This window comes from Penicillium taxi (genome assembly GCF_028828555.1).
Source record: "Penicillium taxi strain IBT 34144 chromosome Unknown utg000001l_segment0_segment0, whole genome shotgun sequence".
Classification (NCBI taxonomy): domain Eukaryota; kingdom Fungi; phylum Ascomycota; class Eurotiomycetes; order Eurotiales; family Aspergillaceae; genus Penicillium; species Penicillium taxi.
Window position 1 is genome coordinate 2,993,100 of NW_026643203.1, and position 14,661 is coordinate 3,007,760.

General features: G+C 45.5%; 4 protein-coding genes across 4 annotated transcripts; 1 reads left to right on the forward strand and 3 right to left on the reverse strand.

The window, feature by feature from the left end:
- Positions 1-428: 428 nt before the first annotated feature.
- Positions 429-2,470, reverse strand: N7495_001086 (lipid-binding SYLF domain-containing protein; the record flags this gene model as incomplete). The annotated part of the gene is made up of 2 exons (XM_057203756.1): positions 429-2,168; positions 2,201-2,470. The coding sequence occupies 2 exons, from the start codon at positions 2,468-2,470 to the stop codon at positions 429-431; spliced, it is 2,010 nt and encodes a 669-aa protein (XP_057067829.1).
- Positions 2,471-6,434: 3,964 nt separating this feature from the next.
- On the reverse strand, positions 6,435-7,414 carry N7495_001087 (electron transfer flavoprotein subunit beta/FixA family protein; the record flags this gene model as incomplete). The annotated part of the gene is made up of 3 exons (XM_057203757.1): positions 6,435-6,517; positions 6,574-7,219; positions 7,361-7,414. The coding sequence occupies 3 exons, from the start codon at positions 7,412-7,414 to the stop codon at positions 6,435-6,437; spliced, it is 783 nt and encodes a 260-aa protein (XP_057067830.1).
- A 729-nt stretch (positions 7,415-8,143) lies between these two features.
- tah18 (NAPDH-dependent diflavin reductase) lies at positions 8,144-10,240 on the reverse strand (the record flags this gene model as incomplete). The annotated part of the gene is made up of 4 exons (XM_057203758.1): positions 8,144-9,623; positions 9,684-9,782; positions 9,829-10,004; positions 10,082-10,240. The coding sequence occupies 4 exons, from the start codon at positions 10,238-10,240 to the stop codon at positions 8,144-8,146; spliced, it is 1,914 nt and encodes a 637-aa protein (XP_057067831.1).
- A 2,133-nt stretch (positions 10,241-12,373) lies between these two features.
- On the forward strand, positions 12,374-14,255 carry cp1 (putative carboxypeptidase S1; the record flags this gene model as incomplete). Its single annotated transcript, XM_057203759.1, has 2 exons — positions 12,374-12,505; positions 12,567-14,255. 2 exons carry the CDS (start codon positions 12,374-12,376, stop codon positions 14,253-14,255), a joined length of 1,821 nt encoding a protein of 606 aa, XP_057067832.1.
- Positions 14,256-14,661: the final 406 nt, after the last annotated feature.

Here is a 14,661-nt window from a genome sequence, read left to right on the forward strand (position 1 = left end):
CCATGGGTCAATATAAGTCTCCGTGTACAACAAAACCTTGGAATCGGTCAACGCTACATGCCCATTTGGGCAAGTCAAGGGCACTTCAATCATTTTTCCTTCCACTATTTTAAATTGATAATGTCCAATTAGAGGTTAGCTATCTAGGTAGATGCAATGCATCTAGCAAGTAAATTATGTTATATGAACAAAACAGGGACTAACAAGATATTAAGCCCATGAAAAAGAAAAATTGAACAAAGAGTCCATCGCTAGAAATGCAGAAACGCTATAAATGCAACGTATAAAACCAAAAAAACGGTATTTTTTTCTCCCAGAAAAAGAATACCATGGTATACCTTATAACTCCATGGCTAGCCGACAGACGTATCTTGAAATATATGCATGAGAAAAGAGAGGATGCCGCATTATAAAGAGTCAATGTTCATTTAGACAAAGACGTGGTTCTCCGGCTTGGAGTTGGCGGCAATCTCTGCATTGAGAGCTTCAGACTTGGCCTCAAGCTCCTGTGACAAAGACAGGAGTTCTGAGTGAGAATCGTCCTCTACAATTGACTTGATTGATGCGGGCTTGGACTCGGTGAGGGCAATCGACTCCATATCAGCTGTCTTCTCGTCCTCAATGTTGTGAGGAGTGATATCTTCCGTGGCTACCTGGGTTGTTGTTTCCTCATCGCCGTTGACTGAGTGAAATTCATCGTCCTTATCGACAGGCAGTTCAGAATCAGAGTCAGAGTCGGAGTAAAGGAGATCATCCTCGTCCACCACAGCGGGGAGAACGACATTGGTCTGCAATGTCTTCACGTTGGACGGGAGAGGGGCAGACGAAAAGGTTGGCTCCAAGATGGCTTCGGCAGTGGCTTCTGTTGGCTCAGTGCTGCGGCTGGATTGAGAGAGCGCAGTCGGAGATGTGGACTCGCGGCTAGAAGTCGAAACCCAAGTGTGTCCTGGGTGACGAGGAGGAAGTGGAGGTGGGGTGGGGCGCTTGGGGATGGTCACCAAACGGGCACGAGTGAAGGTAGGTGAGTTACGCTTAGAGTCGTCGCTCATTCCGCTGTCCTCCACTGGCGTTACAGCACGGCTTTCCGGCTTGGCCACGACAACATCACACACATGAACATCCTTGTCGACAGCCTCTACATCTGGAACGGGAACGGGTTCCTTAATATCAACATCACCCTCTTTCTCCTCGCCATTGTAAACCGGGACCTTATCCTCCTCGATGGGGGCTTTTCCCAAATTTTCTAATCGGTCGGTAACAGTCTCTTTTACACTCACGCTCCGCGAGGACGCTCGACTCAACGACGATCCGGATGGTAGAGGTATATCAGTCGTTTGGGTGCCACGATCAACACTGGTGTGGCTCTGTATACTAGCTCGCCAGCTGTTGGGCGTCGAGCTGTCAATGCTCCGCCGCGGGAATGTACTATACAACGGACTGCTTGGGTGAGGCCGGAACTCAAACGCTTCATGGCTAGGCCTCACCTTAGTCCCAGCCTCCCGAATGAATGTGCCCTCAGCCTCCAACGCTTTCACTCCGTACGGGTCTGGGTCATCTGGCTCCGGCACACCGAAATGGGTCTCATGAATCAGTTCAATATCGCCAGGCGCCTCCCCAGCAGGCGGGAGCAGGCTCTCATCCACGTCCCGATCACCTTGCGCGGCCTTGATTGTTTGAATAAGGGTCTTGATCTCATAAGGTGGGTGTCGGACCTTTCCGGCTAGAATGTCCTGGACAGAAATTCGTTCTCCGTAGAAGCGCTCGTTCTCATCGGTGCGCTCGATAATTATGGTTCCGTCGACTGCGACACCAGCATAGAGACCCTTGCTCTTCATATAGGTCCAAATGGGGGCCTGTCGCGCATGCAGTTCGCTATCCATCGTACCGCCCAAGCCAACGGGGCCGGCAGCAACACTCACTTCACCGCCGAGGGTGCAGCGGACCTTCTTAAATGCTTCCAGAGCTTTGTAGGTGTTAATTATGACGACACAGTCGTAGATATCGATACCGGCAAGGAATCCAATGCCGGCTGTGTGAAGCATGATGCCTGACGGAGGGCTCCATTCGCCAGTCTCTGGGATTCGAGCCAGTAACACACCACTACCTCCAGAACCACTCACCCAGAGACCAGTTCGCATAGTGGTGAAGATACAGATACCCTTGGCATTCTGTATGACTTTGGGGGGATCTTCTTGAGCACCCTCTGATTTCCCTTGGGCCGATTGATCTTTCCATTTTCATCAGTATAAATTCCGTCGTCAGGGCTGTAGAACCCATCTGTGCAGAAACTGCGCAAAATGCGAGCAGCTTTATCGCTTTCCTTGTCTATGGTCATGGGCCAAAAGGCCTCGGCACCTAACTTGTTGGAGAGACGATTGACTGGTGCCCCGAGGAGATCGACGGTAGCCCATGTTTTGTCAAAGCCCTTTTTTGAAAGACGCTTGGTCTTTTCCCACGCTGTTTCAGGCATGGCTTATAACAAATATGATTCACGCAAGTCGCAAGGATGCGAAGTGAAGGCCTCACTCTCGTGAGGCGCGCAAATTCTATGAAACGGTCTTTCTCCCAGTGTGCTGTTTTCAGCCAGAGGAATGTAATTTTGTCTTTTCAAAGCGATGAGAAATGCAGTTATCGATTGGATGGTTTTGGGGAGGAGATCTGCACGATCGCCACTTGAGGGAATGTGTGCGGGGGGAATGAAGGCTTTGCCCCAATGTATCGGTGATATGACAAATGATCCTAGGCCGTAGGTTAATACCAAGAAATGACATGATAGCTCCGATTTGAAACTTGACAGCTAAAACGGGGAAGGAACGCTGGGAACTTACTAGGGCTAGACGTGTAAGCAAGTATAAAAGTGAAAATGACAGGCACCAGGACATGAACCTTTTAATAAGACGGGGTCAGGCGGAACAGTAATCATAAACTGTGGCGCATTTGGGAGATCCAGATTCTATGGAACCATGGACGTCATTGAAATCGGTTGATCGGCATTGTTACTTGTAGTACTGTTTTTCTTTCCTTCTGGTTTTCTTCTTTTCTTCTTTATCGACATCTACTGTGATCTACCTAGGATTTATTATCGTTCATCATAAAATAGTCCATTCTATAACATGCACCGCTCGCATGAAGGATGCGATAGATCAGATTCGCCCCACTTCAGCGAACTCCGGTAATCAGTGTTCGAGACCTTTCTTCCCCAAATCTATCAAGGATTTGTGGCAGTGGAGATCAGGAAAATTTCATCTCTCGATCAGGATCTGTAATGTCAACCTAGTAAGCTACAAAGTATTTATCTAGATTTACTTCATTTGAATTTTCTATATTTTTCATACCATACATCTTACATGTCATCTATCAAAAAGTTAAATAGTCAACTACGGCGTAGTAAGTTATATACCGGATTTATAAGCATAGTGAACCCCGAAGCATAGGCCGAATATATATCCGTATCGATACACAGTAGCTTCCTACGGAGGATTAACCTGGGCAATAACTTCATAATATCTCCGGCTTCATTACCTTAATAGTACTCGGTACAGAGTACTGTGGTAGAGAAAACCCCCACAGTAATGAGCAAGTTAGGTATGGACGGAGTTGTTAGGTACAAAAGTGGAGTGATCACAGCAAGAGATCTTTCAGTATTGAGCAATCATAAAGTGTTGAATTGTATTCCAGCTCACTGAGTGGTCGAGTGCCAGCTAGTAACTCACAGCTGACCTTCCAAATTTTTTATACACAGTAAAATTACCTAAGGCACACCTCTCACATGACCCACCCCGGAGCAAATCCATTAGGGACGGGATGTCCTTGAATAGTTTTACGTACATATTAATGTCTCTACTATGTGTCTACCTAGGTAGGCAGATAGGTAGCTTTGTCTCATCTCCTGAGGTAGTCCACGTAGCCCTGTGGTACACATCTGGACCCTGACATCTAGCTTCTATAGTACTAGATCATAAAATCTCTGTGATGCAGCACGAAGATCGAGACATTGCTGGGTTCTATCTAGGGATCCTCATGGATCAATCACCTCCACTCTCTCTTCTATCGAAACATCGAGTTTACTGTTACATAATCGAATTATACGGCTTCCATTTCAGGCCGACTGGTCTTCAAACCCTGTGTTTATATTATTGTTCTCAACGTTGAAACGCCACACACGCAGCCAAAATTTCCATTGTATCTCTTCCCGTAGAATTGATCTCAAAGATATCGAAATATCTAGACCGCCAGCAATAGTTCGTTCTAAGGTTATCATGCCGCGCGTTGTACGAAAGTTCACTCGAGAATTTCACTAAGACCTATTACAAAAAATCTGCTTCATTGTGACAAGCGAAAGTCTCCACGAATTGGAAGAACTATCCAAGTCAAATGGTCTCCGCGAGCAAGTCCAAGAGCTATGGATGATACCAACTGTGTTCGAGAGCACTGAAAGGTCCACAGGCATGGTATCTATATCATCAAAAATCTGCCGACAAGTGAAAGGCGATGAGCTGAAGACCCGACATACTGTCCATAAAGCCATGATCACAGATAATTCCAACCTGCTGGAATCGGAAACGTTTAGTATTCGACTTCGCGGGTGCTTGGACCGATCTCAAAAGCTCCAAATAATAGGGCTCGCACATTACACAACCGATTTTTTGCTTGATCCACGGCAGCAGACAGTTCCATTCCTGGTAAGGCAACAGATGATGAGCCGAATTGATTTTCGATTCGACATTTAAAGCCTTCAATCCATTACTCACGCCAATAAAGATAGCCAGATAAGAAAACAAAACTCCTTAGCATTATCGCAACTTTTTCTTGCCCTCTGTGGGTCAAGCTGCAGACCCCGGAAGCTATACACCTGCAACCCTGATTTCTGTAGTAATACAGGTCCCACAATTGCCCTCACAGAAGAGCAATATTACTCACTACCGTCTGTTTTAAGGCCTAGATGAGCTTCATTTATGTATTGATCTCCATGAGCCCGCTTGGCTGAAACTATTCACGAATGTCGCACCTCAACTAAAACGACTGACTTTGGCGCAAGATCATATGCCTGCCTATCTTGTGTAAGACGATATACCTGACTATCCTGCAAAAAGCTACGTTAGGAATATGTTCCAGAAAGTCAACTTCATTCGACTTCGAGAACTTCACATTCATGAGCTAGACATTTATTTTAACTGTTTAAAACCGCTGTTGATTGGTGTAAAGAAAAGTCTGGCCATTCTTACACTTGAGAAAGTGACAATACGCAGCGAGAAGTTGAAGGCTGCAAATGATTCAAGTTCGCAATTCAGCGAATATTCCGGCCACCAAGAAAACGAGAGCTCTATTCCGTTGATGCCTACCTACATACCTGACGACATTTGGAGAACTTCCATGCCACCCAAACTACCCACACATTCCGCACTTTTACACTCGACCCGAAATGCAACCAGTGGGTCCACCAGGAATGATATCACGCTTTCAACTGACTACGACTTGTGTATCTAGCCTTTTGGGCCTTTTTCAAAACGAGCTATCTCTAGAAAAACTGACATTGGAAGAGATTTTTTGTGACAAGACCTATTATTACTTTAAGAAAGCCAACGAGATCAAACCGACTTTCTATGTGGAATTTGACATTCGGAGCGGTGATATCTCGTTTAATGAATGGATTTCCCACTAAAAACCAGTGACTTCCGAGCCAGACTCTGTACGTTCGAGCATAAGAGAAGACCAAGGTTAGTAGCGCTTCCCTCCTATCAAGCCTCTGCATTTTCTAATATGCTCCAGAAATGGAAAAATGGTTCGATAAAATGATAGGGAAGGACAGCGGGTCGTTGAATCACTTAGACTGTGACTGTAAGCGAAATTCTTCAAGGGACTGCCCTTTCGGTTGTGGTCGATATCCGGAATGAGGTAGTTTACAATTATGTCTTGCATATAGTTGTACTCTATCGTTACCACTGCATCCTCAGGTTCTATAATAGGGACGGGGATTGAAGCAGTCTTTCTTTGACAATATTTCTCCATTGCATACCAAGAAAAGAGTTTTCAAAGCTATGAAGATTTATATTTGCCAATTCAGTCACAGGCAACTTTTTCAACAACTTAAGCCTTGTTCTTCTACTATCCTGTTATATAAAATGAGTACGGAGATGTATATGTGCCAAATCAAAACTGGGATGCCAAACGAGGAGAGGTCCTCAGGCTTGGAGACAATATGCTTCAAAGCGGACTAATTGTATAACTAAGAGAAAAGAAATTTTCACAGCTTTGGAACCTTGGAGCAGAGCTCTTCATTTTTACTCGCTACAGAGTAGTGGACCTCGGAATTACACAGACGTGCTGTATGCCAATATGGTCATGGGAAACGTCAGATGTGCCAAGACCTAAATGCCAAGTAACACATCGATTGTATAGAAACAAGCACAAAATCAAGCAATTGGCCCTCTTCTTTAGAGAGCACCCAGCTCCTTGAGCTTAGCAACCAGGCCATCAACGTCGTCGACCTTGCCACCACCTTTGCGCGGCGGGGGTTCTAAAGGGAAAACATGAGCGGGGAAAGAACATAAACTAGGGAGAAGTTCAACTTACCAGTCACCTTCACCGTCTTCAATCGACGAGTATCCTCGACACCAAAGTCTGCCAGTGTCTTCTTCTCCAAAGGCTTCTTCTTCGCCTTCATAATGTTGGGCAGACTGGCATAGCGGGGCTCGTTCAATCGTAGGTCAGTGGTAACAATCAAAGGCAGCTTGGCACGTAGAGTCTCAATACCCCCATCGACCTCATGTGTCACTTCAACGGTACCAGCCTCATCCTTGATCTCGATCTTGCTAGCCTGCGTTGCCTGCGGCCAGCCCAAAAGACCAGCCAGCATCTGGCCAGTCTGGCCCTGGTCACCGTCAATCGACTGCTTGCCCAAAAGCACAAGGTTGATGTTCTCTTTCTCGACCACAGCCTTGAGCAGCTTCGCGATGGTCAAGGGCTCAGGTGTGCCGTTGGCCTCGGGCACGTCGATATGGAAGGCCCGATCAGCACCCATGGCCATGGCAGTGCGCAGGACATCAGGTGTCTTGGGTCCACCAGCAGACAGGGCCAGAATGTTCTCAACAGCTAGCGGGCCCTTGCGCTCACGCAGCCGTACGGCTTCTTCGATCGAAAGTTCATCGAATGGGTTCAAGGAATGTTTGACACCGGAGGTCTCGACGCCGGTTTGTGCTTTGTTAATGCGCGGCTTGATCTGTAATGTGACAATTGCGATGTTAGTTTCTCATTACTTGAGGCATTGGGTTCGTATGGCCTCAAATTCGGAGCATGTGCTTGCCCTTGCATGCTCCGATCATCGGTCGCCGTTTTTGGTTAGGAGATGGGAAGTCCTGACCGCGTAGTCGATCACCCGCTTGACGGGCACTAATATCCGTAGGCTGCTTGCCATATTTATTCGCTTTTGCTCATTTGTGAGCAATAAATGTGACCTAGATGGGTTGGGGATCTAAAGTTGGAGTTCGGCAAAGATGTGGGAATGCCAAGACCTTGAAAACGCCGACGCGGCCCGAGTATAACCTGCAATGAATATTAAACCAGCCGAGGTTATGCAAATGTAGCTGTTGATCTACTACGTAGAAGTGTATTGGATATGAGAGCTGAGTGCGGTGCGAACATTTTACATTTTTACTCAAGTGCTCTTAGCTGCATGCAAGTAGTTGGCGATGAACTTTCAAGAATCTATAAGATCTGCTAAATTTGCTCCGAAGTATGAGACTAGACTTAAAGCCAATAGGTCTACCTATGTAGTATGTACTGATTACCAGATTTCCTTTGCCAGGTCTTCCAATGCTGCAGATATATCATCTGGATGTATCCTTCTAAGACTTACTTCGACTATTAATTCTTACTGATGTAAGGAGTACTTCGTAGATAATCAGCCTATCCATCTTTTCTCTCGCCAACGAGCTGGTGAACATTTTAGTTGAGCAATACGCTAATCTTGCTTACTCATTGCTTAAACCCTACTTACCGTAGATAAGCACTCTGTGCGAAGGTCGCCTAAGTACTTTTGAGTGTTGTCCTCTATGGTTCATATCTAACTTGGATACCATGTAGTCTCAGGAGGGAGAAAAAAAATCAATTGGAAAATTTGATTATTTGAGTTCTGAAACCCCTTTTACCATGTCTCCTGTTTATATCGGCCGCTCTTCTCCATGTCAATCAAGTATTCCCCCGCCTGTGACCGAGTATACGGGTGCGATCCCGCACCATTTTGGAACGCTTCAATAAGAGCCTCTCGTACAGCAGATGGCATTTTTCCAGAAGAGCCACATATGTACACAGAGCCCTGCAGTTCATGAAGAAGACGGAAAAAGAGCTGGAAGTTCTGGCGAATTGTATCTTGCACATAAATCTTCGGTGACTGATCACGCGAAAACGCAGTGAGTACCTGTAATGGAATAAGTTTACTCAGCTGGTCCCACTCCTCCTCGAAGAAGAAATCTGCAGCGCGGTTACGGCCACCGTAAAGTAGGACTGTCGGTCCAATTGGGGGCTCGACTCCGGGGTTTTGTTCACGGTAAGCTTGAACTAGTGCTGCTTTTTCCCATAGCATTGATCGAAGTGGCGCGATACCGGTACCTGGGCCGATTAGTACTGTTGACCCAGTCAATTGCTGAACTGATGACTTGAGGCCGCCTGGCTGGAGCTGCACTCGAAGCTCACTGCCTGGTCGCAGGGCTGCTAGGTACTTTGTACAGACACCCTCGCGAATCCTTTTTATCACAGTCTGGTACTTGACGATGGCAATCAGAAGCTCGAACTGTGTCTTTCCATCTTCTGTACGTTTTCGTTCGCCACCACTGGCAATACTAAACTGCCGTGCTCTCATGACAGGAAGAACAGAGACGGCATGTTGCCAGGGGATCTTGACCGAGTGAAACTCGTGAAGAACTTCGACAATACTGCGCCGCGGTCTGGAGGTATAATCCCAAAGCTCATCGAGATACTCGGTGTTGGTAAATTCTAGTAAGCGGTCTTTTTGCACTTCGTCATTGGTATAGTGGACGAGAGCAGAAAAGAATGATCGACGCGGTATAGCCTTTATGTCGAGATAGTCTATGAGTAGCGATCGCAATGTCAAGTTAGGGTAAGAGTCAAGACCAGGTATCGGAGACGTAGTTAAGGTGGGGCCAGTTGGGACGAGCACAATCGGTTTATCTGCTTGTTCGTTCCAGTCCATCAAATCAAGCAGTATTTGAACATCTTCAGGTGAGGTCTTCGGTGTGATAGCAAGCATATCACCCGGGGCATATTGAACGAATTCTGAGGCGGTCAAGGTGATACATCGAACGTCCTGCCAATGCGTTTGCGGTGTAACACGCCTGTTCTCGACCAGTGTTGCTGTAAGTGTATCTGGAAGTGGTCGAACATCATAATCTATGTGACGCAAGCTGGGGTTTTGATCTATATCGGTGTGCTTTGCTAGTGTCTCGGGGCGCGGTACTGTATTGCCGCTTTCGTTCCGTAGCTGTAAAATCCACTTCGGTGGTAATCGAACATCATCTGGAATTGGATGTATTCCAGATGGCATTGGATGTCTATCCAATAGATGCTTTCTGAACCCTGTCATCCATGGTATGAACGTGCCTTCGAGTCTATATATGCTCACTGTAAGTGATTACCCGGCGATAATAGGATACGAGTATCAAACCCACCCCTCAGGATGTTGCTGATCTGCCTCAGCTGTGGGATATATATCATTTGCACCAAGCTGAAGCAGCCGCTTGTAAAGCTTTCGTATTGCCCAATTGAACCTAGTCATGTAAGCATTCATTCATGCTTCCTGTCCGTTTCACATACTTTGGATAGGAACTATCACCCAGTCCAAAGGTTGCAAAATCAGCGCCTTTCAAGTACGTCGATGATAACCGTTTGAGGAGCAGCAATTTCCAAAATGCCCGTGCATTCGCTGGCAGATCGCCTTGCCCGGTAGTAGATACAACGAAGATGGTCAATGTGTGGGATAGGAGTGCATCCTATGCGCAAAGAAATGACATTATATTAATACCTAGTTCACACTAAACCAGGGTAAGCCAATTATAGTTTCACTCACAGGCTTCGACTGATTCAATTCAGAAATATGTGTGTTGAATCGTAGTCTCTCGGTCAAGGCACCCAACTCCTCAGCCACTTCCTGTGCATTGCCAGTTTCAGACCCATAGAGAATCAATACTGATCTGCCTTCAGGTCCCTGACCGGTTGATGTGTCCATATCGTGAGGAGGGAGTTGAGATGCTCATCTATCCAAATTACCAAAATTCCCAAATTTGGACGGGCCGATCGCGCTGGCTGACGTCATCATTTCAAGGTAACCTTCTTTTTTCTTATTTTCTCTGAGAATTTATTGCGGTTAATACTTATGAAATCTCAACCCTTCCATCAGAACAGGCTTAGTGGTCTAGTGGTATGATTCGTGCTTCGGAAGAAATTCCCATGTTGTCCAACAACTTGCAATTGTACGAGGTCCCGGGTTCAAATCCCGGCTGAGCCCTTTCTTCATTTCTTTTTTTTTTCCCTTTCCAAAATACTCTAAAGCTACTTAAACCTTTGATCCTTCTAAACCGAGTTAATTTTCTATTCTTTTTTGCACAAAAATTAAGAGAGTATTCAATTTTGAAGATTTCAACTAGAAAATAAATGAGTAGTCGCTTATGTTGAGTTCTATATACGTTTGAAGGTACGGCCCGGTCGGATGTCGTAACCTTGGAAGGTTATATATACATCACTGTGGAGTACCTACGTATTGACATCAAACCTTGGAATACATACCTACCTATATAGAGCAGTATATTAGGAAACATCAAAATGGCAGGGGCCGACCATGACGTATTTAAAAATAGAATCTATCTTTTCGAACATGCTATCTCGATCCTTCCCCTGTTGAGTATTTCGCTAGCAGCCTTGGAGTACATCCCAGTTGCGACAAAGCCATGGAATAGCCTTGAGAGTATACCCAGGTAGTATGACTGTTGGGATATCGGACTAACGACACATCACGAATCTCTGTTCAGAGTGCATCGCAAACGATAACCCTAAACAGTATACATATAACTGTGATGTCCCGTCTTTACCGACTATTCTGTCCTAGACGATGGAACACATTCGTCTCAGACAGAAGAGCAACTTGTAGGATAAATAGCTAGTCCTCACCATGAATGAGAACCAGATTTTACAACCACTTCAAGAAGACACACAGATATTATAAGGGCGTAAAACGCAACCTGTAATAGGTGTTAGAAGTGGGCGTTAGCCTCTCACCAACCTTGCTATACCCACCAGTGTACCGACAATGACGGAATTCAACTGTCAGGCCGCATAATTAGTGTAATAGTAAATATTGATAAAGGTCATCTGCCGTAGGAGTAGTCCCAAGGTCTTGGTACTGCTTCCAGTTAGTCACTATTTCCGTATCAGTATACAGCCCTGAATATCACTCCTATCCCAGCGTACCTAAGTATTTTACGGTAAACTGAAAGGCTATTTCCTTACTGAGTAAATGTGGCTTCTGTTCCCACACCGACGGCAATAGACCTCGCCAGCATATAAAATTGTATTATCACCCTAGAAGCCGGGTAGCTACTAGTGTATTACTGGTATTTATAGTCATACCCTAGGTACCAGTGGCGGTAGTGTTGATGGAGGACGTCACTAGCAAGAAGTACTCTGTCACCAGTTTCAACTTGCATTACTTTTGTCGACCAGAATCTGCACAGCTCCGCGGTATCATCCAATTATAGCGCAAATAAGAGCCGATAAGCTATCCGTGGGTTAAACGCTGGAAGTTTCCCGATATTGGGGTGTAGATGATGGCCATGATGGGGCATCGGGAATCTTGAAACCTTTTCTTTACACGCCCAACTACTAGGTATTCGGTTAATCTGTGTAATTATTAATACCTAGTTACCTGCATATGAAGGGTTATTTACATTGATATGTCATCTGGGCACTGACTTCAATGTTACCTAGGTACATTACAACATTGGAATTGAAATCGAACCTGCCAGGACCCGGGGTGAGAAATCGGTGCTCATCTGTTATGAGAACTACCATTTAGTGACCTCGGTAGTAACTTAGAAAGAAAAAACACTTTAATTAGATCAGGCGTACTCAGCAGGTAAATAGGTAAAGGCCAGAATTAACCTCAAATAGAGTTCGATATAGTTTAAACCGTCGACTCTACAAAGTAGTCAGCTGATTGATCTCCACTTTTACTTATCTTATCATAGGCGTCCCCGCAGATCCGGTTCTTAGATAAAGGTAGCTGTAGCTTCCCATTGTTTCTTCTTCATTCTTCTCAAGTCTTTAACCACTCGTTCTACCTCCTCATGATAAGCTCTGCATAGTTATGGCTATCTATAAATGGTTGGCTTTTTCTTTAGTGGCTACAGCTACTGCCCAGTACTTCCCACCCACGCCAGAAGGACTGAAAGTGGTGAATTCAAAGCACGAGGAAGGCGTCAAAATCTCATTTAAGCAGGTTAGGACTGGCTGCAAGCTCAAAACTCAGAAATTAATCACTAACATTTTACATTATTAAGCCGAGGATCTGTGAGACCACCCCGGGGGTCAAATCATACTCTGGCTATGTGCATTTGCCCCCAGGATCCCTGGACGATGTGGGAGTTGAGCAAAAGTACCCTATCAATACCTTTTTCTGGTTCTTTGAATCCCGTCATGATCCCAGGAATGCACCATTGTCTATATGGATGAATGGCGGGCCGGGGAGTTCTTCCCTAATCGGCCTCATGCAAGAGAATGGCCCTTGTACAGTGAATAAGGATTCCAATTCAACCGAACTCAATCCTTGGTCTTGGAACAATTATGTCAATATGCTGTATATTGATCAGCCAAATCAGGTCGGGTTTAGCTACGATGTCGCTACTAATGGCACCTTTGATCAGATCAATGAGGTCTGGGATGTGTCAGAGTGGAGCCACGGAGTTCCAAAGCAGAACAACACTTTCTATGTTGGTACCACCACCAGTCAAAATGCAAGTGCGAGTGCAAATGGCACAGAAAATGCAGCTCGTTCGTTATGGCACTTCGCCCAGACCTGGTTCTCTGAATTTCCCCATTACAAGCCGCATGATGATCGTGTGAGCATTTGGACAGAGTCATACGGCGGTCGATATGGCCCATCGTTTGCCGCTTTCTTCCAAGAACAAAATGAGAGGATAACCAATGGTAGCATCACTGCTCCTGGAGAGTCGCACTACATTCACTTGGATACGTTGGGCATTATCAATGGTTGCGTTGATCTGCTCCTACAACAGCCGACATACCCTAAGATGGCATACAACAATACCTATGGCATCGAAGCAATTAACAAGACTGTATATGACCGAGCGATGGATGCGTGGAGCCGTCCGGGTGGATGCCAGGACAAAATCAAGAAATGCCGGGCTCTCGCAGCCGAGGGCGATCCACAGATGCATGGAAATAATAATACCGTCAACAAGGCCTGCCACCACGCAGACCAATTTTGCAGCAATAACGTCGAGGGTGCCTACGTGGAGTATTCAGACCGCGGTTACTACGATATTACACACAAGAATCCAGACCCATTCCCACCACCGTACTTCCTTGGATTTCTGAACAAGAATTGGGTACAGAGTGCGCTGGGAGTACCGATCAACTACACTGAATCTATTGATAGTGTTTACAAGGCTTTCACTTCAACAGGAGACTACCCACGCTCCGACGTGCATGGCTATCTTCACGACCTGGGCTACGTTTTAGACTCGGGTATCAAAGTGGCACTTGTCTATGGCGACCGTGACTATGCCTGCAACTGGATTGGTGGTGAAGATGTGAGTCTACAGGTCAACTATGCCAATGCAGATAAATTCCGTGCTGCAGGATATGCACCGCTGAAGACAAACTCGTCGTATATTGGCGGCCAGGTCCGTCAGCATGGTAACTTCTCTTACACCCGAGTCTACCAGGCAGGTCATGAAGTTCCTGCCTATCAACCACAAACAGCGTATGAAATCTTCCATCGTGCTCTCTTCAACCGTGATCTGGCAACAGGCAAGGTTGATACTGCAAGAAATGGATCATATTCTACCACTGGCCCTGAATCTACATGGGATAAGAAGAATGAAGTATTCGACAGTCCAGTTCCCGTGTGTTATATTCTATCACTCGAGGGAACTTGTACTCAGGATCAAATTGCCAGTGTCATCAACAACACGGCCAAAGTCAAGGACTACCTTGTTTTAGAATGAGCCTTTTTTGTGTAAAGGAGCTGAAAAAATCTAGTTAAATATTTGTTACTAAATTGGAATTCCTTATTGTGAGATGAAATCTATCTAGGCATTAACTACTAAGTAGAGATTTGAATTTTTGATTTTCAAATATCGGTGCTGCCCGACCTGCCCAGGTGTATATAGATGCAATGTGGGTCCAATGCTTAACTACCTGGCAGATGGTTGGTTATTAGCAGTGACAGGCAACTTGTATATTCAATATGTAGACTACTATTTCACTAGGGAGAATTAAGATGAAATAATTAGAATCAAGATCAATAGAATAGATAACTGGTTCTAAACAATCATGCTATGAAGAATATTCTCGAAGCTTCGATCCCACCTTCTTTCTACCCGGCTACGTCACACGTCACTAGTCACTGAC